This window comes from Pristiophorus japonicus, chromosome 4 (genome assembly GCF_044704955.1).
Source record: "Pristiophorus japonicus isolate sPriJap1 chromosome 4, sPriJap1.hap1, whole genome shotgun sequence".
NCBI classification, from domain to species: domain Eukaryota; kingdom Metazoa; phylum Chordata; class Chondrichthyes; family Pristiophoridae; genus Pristiophorus; species Pristiophorus japonicus.
In genome coordinates, this window is record NC_091980.1 from 236,045,141 (window position 1) to 236,058,517 (window position 13,377).

Here is a 13,377-nt window from a genome sequence, read left to right on the forward strand (position 1 = left end):
CTTTCCACTATCTCAAAGCTGATGTAACAAAAAGAACAGAATTTGATGGCTTATTTCCAGTTCTTGTATTCAAGCAGTAATGCTGAATTCAGAATCCCGAATCCTTAGATTTTTCAGTTTAATTGAAATTCAGCTGAACCAAGGCTACTTTGCTCACCAGGGCCACTGCATTGAAATCTACAAATAATGGTCACAGATATTTTGACGTGTATTACCTGGTTCAACTGTTTGCACTTGTCACTTGAGAGAGCAACCTCATCTTGAAAAGCTCGAAGCAACTTTTCTTTATCTTGCAATTGCTGCTGTAATGCAGGAACTGGATCACATTTTACTCCAGGCTGGAAGAGATCAAGAATATCTGGGTCCTCTTGAGATAAATGCAACATTTCCCATGCCATAATTTACATTGCAAGAAATGCTTTTTCAGTGAAACCAGGACTGGATGAATCAAATACACTTCAAAACAAACCAAGAATATCTTGATGGAATATTTAAAGCCACCTTTTTCACCCCTTTGTTTTTCACAACTTTTTCATGGTTTGAATACAAGCATAGGCAATTAAAAAAAACATTTTGTCGAACAATTAAATGGCATCACTACCCTCAGGTTTTTCTAATCTGTCACATCATGTGTGTGGATACCTTCACTTCACTGGAGCCACTTTTACCAAGAATTGCATCCAAACTAAAATAGTGAAAATATTTACTACTCCTAAAGCACACAATATGAAGCAATGATTGGAGAACCAAAACTTCAGTGTTATGATAGTTGACTTAGTCAACAGGAACAATTGGGTCCCTTTATCTATAACGAGAATAGTAAACTGTCTCTACAGAAGTTAAGCTGCACCTGTAGTCACACTTCGTACGGTATTCAGCATTGGTACTGCTCTCCAAAAAATTCCTTGGAGAGGATAAGGCGACCAGCAAGAAGACTGATTCCAAGTGTAATGGGATTTTTCTGAGGAAGATTACAGAATCACGATCTTTAACTGGCTTCTTCCGAGACACTTAATATATTTAGGGAAGAAACACCCAATTGAAGTACACAAAATATAGATTGGTACATTTAAATTATTACTTCAAGCTAAGCTATAAAAGTGAGTCTAAAGTACATCAATTGGAGTGGAAATAGAAACTTTAACGCCAAAAATATATGAAGAATTTTACTCAATGAATAATAAATATTTGTAATGTTCAGGCAGGGGTATATAGGCAAAATTATTGGAATTGTTCAAGTGATAGTTGGATGCTGTGATGGGATAATTGGAGAACTCGAAATATAAGCTTCAAAAAGGGTCAAACAGCCATTTCACACACCCAACATTTTTTATGCTTTTGCAATGCCAAGCAGCATTTTGAGCCAAACAAGAAAAGTTAACTAGCTCAGTATCTCCATCTTCAGTAAACAGTAAAAGTTTTAAGATACCACTTTGTGTACAAGTCATTCTGCCGTAAACAGATATCTGATCAAGTACCATCAGTATTATAATTTAATGCTTGTAACAAAGGGGGAACAAATCAAAGCAGCATACTTATCAGATTAAAATATTCAAATTCAGAAATAACTTTCAGAACAAAATGGACTTGGAGAGAGACAAGTTACATTTAAAACAAAAAGGACATCGAGGCAACAATCTAGATTCATCTAAAATAGATAGGTAGGGGACGCGGGGTGGAAAGAGAAATCAGGATTCCAGATGAGACAGATCATGGAGGGAAGAAAGAGAAAGATAGTAAAATAGGTAGGTACAGGCACAGATGCCCAGATAGACACAAAAAACAGAGACAAGAAAACAGCAGACATTAAGGGGGACCTAAATGAAGGTAAATCTGTAAGAAGATATAGACACGCATACACTAGTAGCATTAGAAATAAAGGGCCCAAGTTTCGAGCCGCGCCTAGAATGGCGCAGTCCCGACCTGGATGCCCGTTTTTCGCGCCACAAAGTGCGCCTAAAAAAACCCTCCAGATTCTCCACCTCCCTGCAGGTCTTCTGGCCCTCAGCGCAGCTGTAGGGGGCGGAGCCAGGTCCCTGCGCCGAAAACAGTGCCAGGACCTCTGCACATGCACGCTACAGTGGGCGCGCAAGTGCAGTAAGCTCCAGTCGCCCGAAACTGTGTGGGAGGGGCCCGAAGCACGCAGCCCCTAGCCCTGGCCGAATGGCCTCACTGGGGCTGCGTGAATAAGGCTCCTCCCACGGCCAGCTCCTGCTTCCTCCCGACCCGACTCCCACTTCTCCTTCCTCCCCCCCCCTGCCCCCGGACCCGACCCAACCCCCACTTCCCCCCCCCCGGACCCGACCCGACTCCCGCTTCCCCCTCCCACCCCCCGGACTGGATCCGACCTGACCTCCCTCTCCCTCCCTCCGACCCGAACCGACCTCCCTCCCACCCACCACCCCCCTGACCCGCGCTCCCCGCGACCCGACCCAACGCCACCTACCTGTAAATCTGGTGCTGGGGACAGGCCCTGCCCGAAGTCTCGGGCCCGGCCCCCGTTCAGCCTCCCTCCCCCTTCTCTCCCCCGCCCCCCCCTCCCGCATCTCCTTTTACTCCCCCCCCCCCCCATCTCCTTCACTCCCCCCTATCTCCTTCCCCTCCCTCCCCCTTCCTCTCTCTACCCTCGCTGTCAGAAACACAGACACTGACAGACAGAGAATGAGAGACAGACAGAGAGAGATAGAGACACTGACAGAGACACACTGGGGGGGGCATCCCAGCACGCTGTTGGAGGGCTCCCGGTGCTGCAGTCGGTAAGTAGAAAATGTTTTATTTATTGATTTTTTTTTTTAAATTATTTATTAATTTTTTTTGATTGATTTATTGATGTATTTATCATTTATTATTGATGATGGCTCTTTATTTGTAAAACTGAAGTATTTAATGTTTGTAAACTTCCCTTTAAACCCCCCCCCCCCCCCCCATTCCCTACGCCTGATTTGTAACCTACGCCTGATTTTCTAAAGTGTAGACAAGGTTTTTTCCAGCATACAAAAATCTTCACTTACTCCATTCTAAGTTAGTTTGGAGTAAGTTTTCACTGACGAAACTTTGAAAACAGGCGTAAGTGGCCAGACACGCCCCCTTTTGAAAAAAAATTCTGTTCCAAAGTGAAACTGTTCTAACTGACTAGAACTGGAGCAAACTAAATGGCGAGAATTCCGATTTCTAAGGTACTCCGTTCTACACCAGTTGCTCCTAAAAATCAGGAGCAAATCATGTGGAAACTTGGGGCCAAAATGCCACAACTGGAGGCTGGAGGGAACTATGATACAATAGGAAATTGAGAAATGTGGCTAAATACTGAAGATGGAATATATCATTTAGGGTTATAGGGGTCAAGTTTCAGGCCGCGCCTGGAACGGCGCAGCCCCGACCTGGACGCCCGTTTATCACGCCTAAAAGTGCAACAGAAAAATACCTCCAGATTCTCCAGCTCCCCACAGGTCCCTGAGAGCTCGGCGCGGCGCGCACACAGCAGGGTGGGGTGGGGGGGGGGGGGCCGAGCCACAGAGTCGCGTCAATTCTACAAGTAGTGGGGGATGGGGCTAATTTAAATGAGACAACGTCGTGTCAGCAGCCTTGCGTGTGAGCGTTGGAGCGCGCACGCACATTGACACTCGGCCATTTTTAAAGGGACTTAAAGAAAAGTGTTCATTCGTCTGTTGAACCCATGGAAAGGCTTGGGATTGAATTTAGGTGATGTTTTTGAGTGTCTGAAGGAGTGCTTTTAGCAGTACTGTTGAAGAAATCACCTGCTGAAATCAGTGAGTGCTGCTTTTCACCCCTATCCCGTGGCCAAATGGCCTCAGCTTCGCTTGCAGCTCGAAGGCTGCTTGCTTGCTGTGTTCTTCGGCTGCCGTCGAGCCACTGACGCCGCCCGTCTCCTACATGGAAGGAAGGCCTGCCTGAAGCACCGCAGCTCGAAGGCTGCTGCTGCTTCACAGGTAGGAATGCTCAATATTTTGTCTTTGCTTTGTTTATAATTTTTTATTCAGGGTGGCTCTTTATTTGTATAAGACTGTTGAATGCTGGTAGAATTTAATTACTTCCCTTCCCCCCCCTCGTTCCCTATGCCCGATTTGTAATCTACGCCTGATTTGTAAAGTGTAGACAAGGTTTTTCTGAGCGTACAAAAATCTGCACTTACTCCATTCTAAGTTAGTTTGGAGTAAGTTTTCATTGCCTAAACTTTCAAAACAGGCGTAAGTGGTTGGACACGCCCCCTTTTGAAAAAAAATCTGTTCCAAACTGGAACTGTTTTAACTGACTAGAACTGGAGCAAACTAAATGCCGAGAATTGCAATTTCTAAGATACTCCATTCTAAACCAGCTGCTCCAAAAAAATAGGAGCAACTCAGGCCGAAACTTGATCCCATAGTGTGTTCAAAAAACAGACTAATAAAGGAGGTGGCATTTCCCTACATGTAAACACATAGAACATACTTCTAAATAAGATTAGTGAAGGCAGCAACATTAATCATCAAGGGGGAAAAGCACATTAGGAGAACTGTAGGGTGCTGTTGAATGGATGACCACCCTCATCCATAGTTATTTGATGAACTAAGAAAATGAGTGTGCCGCTTACTTTCTGCCAAATATCTTGAACCACCATAGCCTTCTCTTTCAGAATCTCGGCAACATAGATAGCCTCCTCCTCAGAGAATGTCATAGTTTTCAAAGATGAGAGAAAATCTTTAAATTTTATATCTGCATTTTCTGAAAAGGAAATAATATAGTCAGCACCATAAAGAAATTTAAAGTTAATTTAGTAGATAGTGATACATTAACTTACCTTGTCTTGGAGATTCTATGGAATTAATACGATTAAACGTTTGATACACTGAACATGATAATTAAAAATTCCATAAACTGCTGCAAATTATTTCTTTTTAAAAAAAAAACAGCATACACGGCTAAAATATCATCCACCATTTAACTTTTTTGTGGAGTAGGCAGTGGGTTAAACATCTATAATTGATCAGCGAGAGAAATGTCAGCAAATTCTTGATGAGACATGGAATATTTTCTTCACTTGGCATTTAGTATTGCAAGGCAAGGCACAGCACAGGCCAGATGAAAAGAACAGCTCCCTCTATTCTGCTCCAACAATAGGCCTAATACCCATCAATAACAGAAATTTGAACTGAAATGCCTAAGAGAACACACTCCAATTCTGCTCCCAACAACTAAGGTGCTAGTGTAACCGCTGGTGCAGTTGGAGCTTGGAATCCAATATGCACTGATTTCCAATTTACCAATACAAGTCCATCTTCCATTAGCTTAGTGGAACGATAAAGAGGTTCGACATGGTCAGGTGAAGTTGGCAGTACATACCTGTTGCCAGTTTCCTCATAAAATGATGTGAATGCACGCAAGATAAAACAGATACATGTCTGCATGCATGTCGTCGCATGGGTTCTCGAGGAAACTGGAGGATCACTTTATGGGTTGTAACTGAGCTGATGCACTGAAGCACCATTTAATTGTTAACTTGCAACAAGCCAGAAAAGCAGAAAATCTATTATTCATTCACTAATCTTTCAAAAAATGAAAGTGCATTATTTACAAGATTGATTTTAAGCACTAATGGACCCAAAAAAAGGAATTCAAAATAACCTTAAAAGGAATAGGGAATACTACATATGGGTATCTTCAAGATGATGGTAATTCCTGACTTCAGATCCCATTTCTGGAGTAGACAGAGTCAGCTGAATATACTGGCAGTTCTCAACCCAGACAAAAGTACAATCAACAACCTCCTTATTAACACATTGCTTATGAATGAGTGTGGTCAGTGCTTTGATGCTGGAGATGTTCACCTGGTCGAGGACGCTGATGTTGGTGCGTCTGTCCTCCTAGGGGATTTGTAGGATATCGCAGAGCCATCGTTGGTGGTATTTCTCCAGCGACTTGGTGTCTACTGTACATGGTCCATGTTGCTGAGCCATACAGGAGAGTGGGTATTACTACAGTTCTGTAGACCATGAGTTTGGTGGCAGTTTTGAGGGCCTGGTCTTCAAACACTCTTTTCCTCAGGTGGTCAAAGGCTGCACTGGTGCACTGGAGGCAGTGTTGGATCTCGTCGTCAATGCCTGCTCTTGTTCATAGGAGGCTCCCGAGATATGGGAAGTGGTCCATTTTGTCCAAGGCTGCACCATGGATCTTGATGACTGGGGGACAGTCTGTGTGATAAGGACAGGCTGGTGGAGGACCTTTGTCTTGCTGATGTTTAGTGTAAGGCCTATGCTTTCATACGCCTCAGTAAATACGTCGGCCACATCCTGGAGTTCAGCCTCTGTATGTGCGCAGATGCAGGCGTTGTCCGCATACTGCAGCTCGACGACAGAGGTTGGGGTGGTCTTGGACCTGGCCTGGAGACGGCGTAGATTGAACAACTTTCCACTGGTTCTGTAGTTTAGTTCCACTCCAGCAGGGAGCTTGTCGACTGTGAGGTGGAGCATGGCAGTGAGGAAGATTGAGAAGAGGATTGGGGCAATGACACAGCCCTGTTTGACCCCAGTCTGGGCGTGGATTGGGTCTGGAATGGATCCGTTGCTCAGGATCACGGCCTGCATGTCGTCGTGGAGCAGGTGGAAGATGGTGACGGAGGATGCCGCTCCATAGACCCTCGCAGTTCAAAGGCCTTTGGAAGGTCGAAGGCGGCCATGTTTCAGGGCTGGTGCTGTTCCCTGCATTTTTTCTGCAGCTGTTGCGCTGCAAAAATCATGTCCGTTGTACCCAGTTTGGGACAAAATCCGTACTGTGACTCCGGGAGGAACTCCTCGGCCACAGGGAGAAAATCTATTCAGGTTTTAAAAGATGCAAAATTTTGACCACATATCCTCCGACGAACAAGAGGTGAAAAAGATGCAGTGTAGGTATTGGACTCAAGAATAGCTAATCTCAACAAAGATCTGAAATGGCAAGCAACTTTTTATCCTCATCACAAGATGTTTCCCTTACAGCTTTGCCATCCAAAGATAGATGGTAGGTTGAAATAACATGCGAACCAATTGAGCAAAGAAATGTAATCCAAAAGTGCTGGGATAACAATATTTAGAGAAAGTGATTATCCTGACACCACCGGATAATTGTTTAACTTTTCATTACATGCTTTCAAAGTGACAGATGAGATGCTAAAAGCATTGACTAATGATGGTGAAAACCACTCACCTACCAACCTATTTCTCCATATGTATCCTGTCAGTGAAGGCTCAAAGGCAACAATCACTACTGACCTTCCATCACAGAAAATACACCTGGCAAGGTGAGATAGCACTGAAGGTCACTCAATACTCAATTCCAGCAGGTCAAAGGAACAGGAGAACAGAAGCAAGACATGTGGCTCGTTGAGCTCGCTCCATTTTTTTTAAGCTATGACAGATCTAAATTTGAATCTTAAATCTGCATCGATCATGTATTAAAAACAATGAATGGATCACAATACAACATCTCCAAATGCTCTAGCCCCTTCAATGGCTTTGTCAATGGAAAACCCATTTTAAAAGTGTCAACATTTACTTACACTACCCACTGCACCCATTATTGCTGCTGTGATTACCATTTACAGTATTAGATTCCTGGCAGGTAATGTTAGATGCAAAGTCTATCACAAGAGTCAGCTTGCAGTTCCAGTGCAAAGCCACTGGGAGTCAGCACAAATATGCAAGTCTCACCACAAGCCATAAACATGCAGAGCCAGATTAAGAATCTTTGGGGCCCTGGGCATAAAGAACATTTGGAACCATTCCATGCAACCCCACCTCGATCCATTATAAGAAACATGAAAAACGCATGAGGAAATAGTCCCAGGGAATGTTTCACTGCAATAAAGCAGCAAATCATGTCCAAATATATTACGCTTAAATGCGGCTTAATATTTTGCTGCTATTGTAATGATTCTGCCGACTCTGTCATGCCCCTTCTGACAGCATTTGTAAACGCTAAAATATTTTGATTCAGGTTTTATGAGTTATGAGTTTTATCATCCCTCTGCACGGGCCTCAAATGCAGTACATTTTTTATATATCAATACATTAATGCTAAAAATCTACAATTCATTCCACACAAAAGTATTCAACATTATGCACTGAAAGATTTGTTGCCAAAGATGAAGAGCTTGGTTCATCTCCTCATATTAGCACATTTGACATCAGGAACTCAGCAGCTTAGGGAAAGATTGAATTTTCATCACCACAATAATCAGTCCTTCAATATCTGTGACTCTTCCCCCAAAAACAAATCTATTCATTAAAGCTAAATGATCAAGTTAATACATGAGTCTTTAGTGACCACATTTAGCATCTGAAAGCATTCAAAAGAGTAAAACCAGAAATTAAGACAAACTAGTCACATTTTTGAATTTGAACAGTTAAAATATTAAAAAGCTTGGACAAACTAAACTCAAAAACTTAAAATCTCATGTTCCCATGCAATCGGCTGAAAGTAGTAATAAAATAGTGACTAAAAAGATCTTCAGGCACCAGTTACAGAAACAGCTCATATGATGACTATGCCTAATCCAGAATTGGGTTGCAGCTTGCATCATGAAATCAATCCAAGTTACAAATGTAACAATGCTTTGGAGACTTTAACATAAAAGCTAATCAACACTTTGTTCTCCCTCATATGACTGAAGATTAACAGCATACACATTTACCATTTTAACACAGACAAGGAGTGCTCCCTCAAGGCCAGCACTTAAGTATCATTTAAGTATCTACATTTTGCCACTATTAAAAATACTGTACCATTTAATAAAAAGTAGTTACAACTTCTGCCACTAGATAAAGCAGAGACAGTATTCAGAAAAAAAAACTTAAGACTAGTACAATCTAATAGATATTTTACTTTTAAGTGCTTCTGTTTTAAGCTTATACAGCAGCCGCTTACCAAAATATTAAACCATAGTACTGAAATTGTTACAATTTCTGTCAATAGACAAGCATGAAGAGCAGATTACCTTTATCATATTCAGTCCTCTGTTTCTTGGCAATGGTTTTCTGTATACCACTACTGATCAATTCGCTTTTGTCATCAACCACGTTATCCCTCTTTTCAGCATGACCAATAACCTCAGCATTATCCAAAGAAATGTAGACTGAGGACTTCATTGGGAGATTCTCCACTGAAGCGGAAACTACAACAGAACACTTCCAATTGATGTATACTTCTCAAAAACAGTGATTTTTTAAAAACAAAAATAAAGAGAATATGCAGAAAACAAGAACACTGACCTGGCTCTACTCTTTGCTTTTTTGGCACAGTTTTTCTTCTCACTAGTCCACTTTCATGTGGCTTGGCTTCCATTGATTGAAGCACTGGTTCTTGCTTTTTGATAACCATTTGAACAGATTCAGTGTGCTCTTTGATATAAGCACTACGAACATCTTGAGCTAGATCATCTGCAAAATTCCCATTGAAATGTAACATTTAAAACATGAAACAGGACAAGAGTAGTAGCACAAAGGATTGTTCAATCTGATCGCAAGAGTCCCAACAAGTCCATTATTATAAACTGTATTTAAAATCTGAAATGCTGAATTATCACTCATTAACACACATGAAATGATGCACCATTTCACAAATGGTGACAAAATAGTCGTTGCTAAAAATGGGGGGAAAGTGTGGATGCAAAGCAAGCTCAAATATCACTGGATGAAGTGATCTCAAACTTAAACGCTCATTATATTGCTCAGTTCCAACCCCTACATATTTTTTAATATTTAGGTAATAATGGTCAACTCCTGTAGTTTTTTACATTTAATGGAGTCTTGTTATGAAAGCTAAAATCATTCAGACTTCATCCAAAATATATTACGGCTTGCTACAACTGGCAGAATGCCCCTCAGCAACAAAACGGCTCACCCAATGTCTCAATGGATAAATAGTCATACAGATTAGAAACTTTGAGTTCAAATTACTGATCTGTGCTAAGTTAACTAATCAGGAGAAAAAAAAATGTCTGTCTAGGTCTTGTTCACTAAATAGTCTAGATTAAAAATGCGTGAATGAACCTTCATTGAGCATAGGCAATTCTAATTGTGAGCCCCTCATCATGCTTGAGCAGCCTTCCAGCATGGTGACTTGAAGAATGACCATATGGGCAAGGTACTGGAGATTGGCCAGCAACTCTACCCAAGGAACCACACTCCAGAATGAATCACCTCCCTTCTGAAGGAAAGAAAAATTGGAAAATTACAAAAAGAAAAAAAAAGTGAAGTTAGAACATTACCTGTCTATACATGCTCATCTGAAAAGGCTGATGGATTCAAATTTTGCATTTGTGACACCCAAGAGCAGAGTATTTTTGCTCAACATTTTTGTATCTATTTATTCTCAACTACAAACTTATTCAAGGTCACAGTTAATATTGAGCCTTTGAACTATGTATGAACATCAAAAACAGCTTTCAAGCAATCCCAGATAACCTCAATGATGGCTGACCAGATTGATGTGCTGAACAGGATTTTCTAACCAAGACACCTGACAAAACAGGCTCTCTACAAGACTGCTTGTGGACATACACAAACAGGAAATCACTCTTCTCAAACAATTATTTTACTTCTGAAATTGTATATGTTAACACTAAAAGTTAACTTTAAATGTTATGTTCCACTGTGATTTACAATTTAGTTGGTCATTCTACTAATAAGCAAGCACAAAATAGATGCCTTCTCACCTCTTGCTACTGATCTAGATTCTTCAGAATGAGTTAGACAAAATGCAAGTGAGCAGAACAATGGCCGATGAAATTTAATGCAGACAAGCATAAAATACTGCATATAGGACGGAAAAATAAGCTGCCCATATACTCCATGAACGGTATTAAAATAGCCAGAGCTGAAGTTGAAAGCGACGTAAGAGCTTTCGTAGACTTGATTGCCAACATGTCCAACCAATGCAGAACCGTTAACAGAGCAAACAGAATGGAGAAGCTTGGGTTTTTCAGCCTGGATAAGTGGTGCCAGAGAGGTAATCAGAGATATACAATATAATTACGATAATGGGAAAGGTAAATCCAGAATACAATATTACATTATGAGTGGGACAAAAAGACACAGGTTCAAATCAGTAAAGGCAAATTTAGAATTGAGGAGGAGGAATTTATTCTTTATATAAAAAGAATGATGAACATTTGGACTGGATTGACTGACAGTAGTGGAGGCAAAAAACATTGAATTATTTAAGAAAAAAAACTGGTTGTCATAATGGAGCGGGAAGGCAAGAACTGTAAATTATTTTTGGATAGGAATAAATATGGGCCGCTTCCTCACCCACAATTATCTTGCAATATTATACAGAAGCAGATGTGATGGTGACTAAGTCACTATACTTGAAACTGCAGCAGCAGATACAGGCAAGCCAACAACTTCCAAGTTCAGCTCACTGATACCATCTACAGATATAAAAGATCCCTGGCAAAGTTTCAAATTTACATTTTAACCCAAAGGCCTATTTCTGTTACGATTACGAAGAAGCATTCCTTTAATATGAACACATCAATGATAAGGTATACTTCCGTTATCAGATAACTTCTATTTTTTTTTAAGAAATTATGTGGACTGATTGGCTAACATGATGGATTGGAGAGTTAACCCCAGAATTATATAAATATTGCTCCAACTATCATTCCAATTTTCCTTCCTGGGAAGGAGGGAAAAGTATCAGACCTCCAGTAAGTACTTCCCACCCCAAAGTAAAGCATATCGAGGGGACCACGGTGCTTCTTTGGGGAGTTTCCATTTTTAAAGGGATTAACAAATGGAAACACGTTTGACATAAAAATTAATGCATCAACAAAAAATAGCTCAAGTCGAAGAATGATTGAGTTGTCACATTTTGAAGGAAGGGGTGGCTGACTGGGGCCTTGAGCAATGTATGTTTATTACATTTTTAAAAAGATTCGGAACTGACTAACTGACACTTAAATACAGTTAGCAGTGGAGCAACTTAATAATTTGCATATAATAACTAAAAAGGGAAATTGTATCTTATTTTTTTATTAGATGAGATTTGTTGTGCGCTGAACAAATCTGCACCGCACTAATTGATATGTATATGCAATCTTAATATAGCATCCTGGCTCTAAAAAAAAACTTACTGTCCTGACTCCATAAAAAGAATGAATCCTCTCTCGGCTCTGCAAAATGTGCAGTAGTTTCCAATCTGTCTGGGTAAATCTGGTAGCTATCAAACTGCTCAGAAACAGTAGCAGCTAAAAATAAAGCAAACATCTTTTAACAATTCAACTTGGTAAGCTAGCAATTCAGTTAATTCACTCAATAAATGGTAGTGCACCAAATGATGCAACACAAAGTGTTTAATCCTCACAACAAGCTTGAGATTTGGGAAGGCTCTTCCACAGATGAGAGCTATTATTTGAGGTTGGGATGCACCGAAAGGAGGGGTCAACACAGGGAAGGACCACACCCTCAATCAGTGCTGTACTAACACACCTATCACTGGGCCAAGATCATCTGCTCACTCTCCTTAATTAGGAATTGTGACAAGAAAGTGTACCAAGAACAGTATTTAACATAGCTTGGGTTAATTTCACCTACAAATCATATCAGTGCTGGAATTTTTTTTTTAAATACCAAGCTTCATGGTTATATGCTTATAATAGATTACTAAGTACCTAGCTAGAACTACCCAGGTTCCTGACATCCACAGTATTTGATGCAAAAATTTCAGGATTTTTTATTTATTTGTTCATGGGATGTGGGCGCCGTTGGCAAGGCCAGCATTTATTGCCCATCCCTAATTGTCCATCCCTAATGAGCCACCTTATACAACTGAATGGCTTGCTAGGCCATTTCAGAGGGCAGTGAAGAATCAACCACATTGTTGTGGATCTGGAGTCACATGTAGACCAGACTAGGTAAGGATGGCAGATTTCCTTCCCTAAAGGGCATTAGTGAATCAGATGGGTTTTTACGACAATCCGGTAGTTTCATGGGCACCGTTACTGATACTAGCTTTTTATTTGAGATTTATTTAATTAACTGAATTTAAATTCCCCAGCTGCCATGGTGGGATTTGAACTCACTTCTCCAGATCATTAATCCAGGCCTGTTATGTACTACTAATCCTACTATGGATTACTCATCCAGTGACATAACAACTATGCTACCATACCAGCGATTAGCCCCACTGTAGAGATATGATACACGATGGATTAATAGCTCTCTCGACAGCCCCCACTATTCCACAAGACAGAACAAACATTTTTAAAGCTACTCTCACATTGTTATCCATCTCCAATGCATCGGCCTCACGCAGCAGGTTTCAATGCAAAACTAAACGTCACGATTCCTTAAAATGAATGGCTGGGTCATCCATTTTACCAGGAAATCTTGGTTACTGGTT

General features: G+C 40.9%; 1 protein-coding gene across 7 annotated transcripts in view; it reads right to left on the reverse strand.

Annotated features, from left to right (window-relative positions):
* Positions 1-13,377, reverse strand: part of ktn1 (kinectin 1) — a 152,853-nt gene that overhangs the window by 102,261 nt on the left and 37,215 nt on the right. For 6 of the 7 annotated variants that reach the window (XM_070879165.1, XM_070879163.1, XM_070879164.1 and 3 more), the window contains 5 exons: positions 12,110-12,223; positions 9,243-9,410; positions 8,969-9,145; positions 4,592-4,722; positions 216-338 (listed from right to left, as the gene is read on the reverse strand). In XM_070879165.1, the coding sequence (XP_070735266.1) occupies positions 216-338; positions 4,592-4,722; positions 8,969-9,145; positions 9,243-9,410; positions 12,110-12,223 (713 nt within the window). The remainder of the gene's footprint in view (positions 1-215; positions 339-4,591; positions 4,723-8,968; positions 9,146-9,242; positions 9,411-12,109; positions 12,224-13,377) is intronic. The other variant, XM_070879167.1, reaches the window with a different exon arrangement.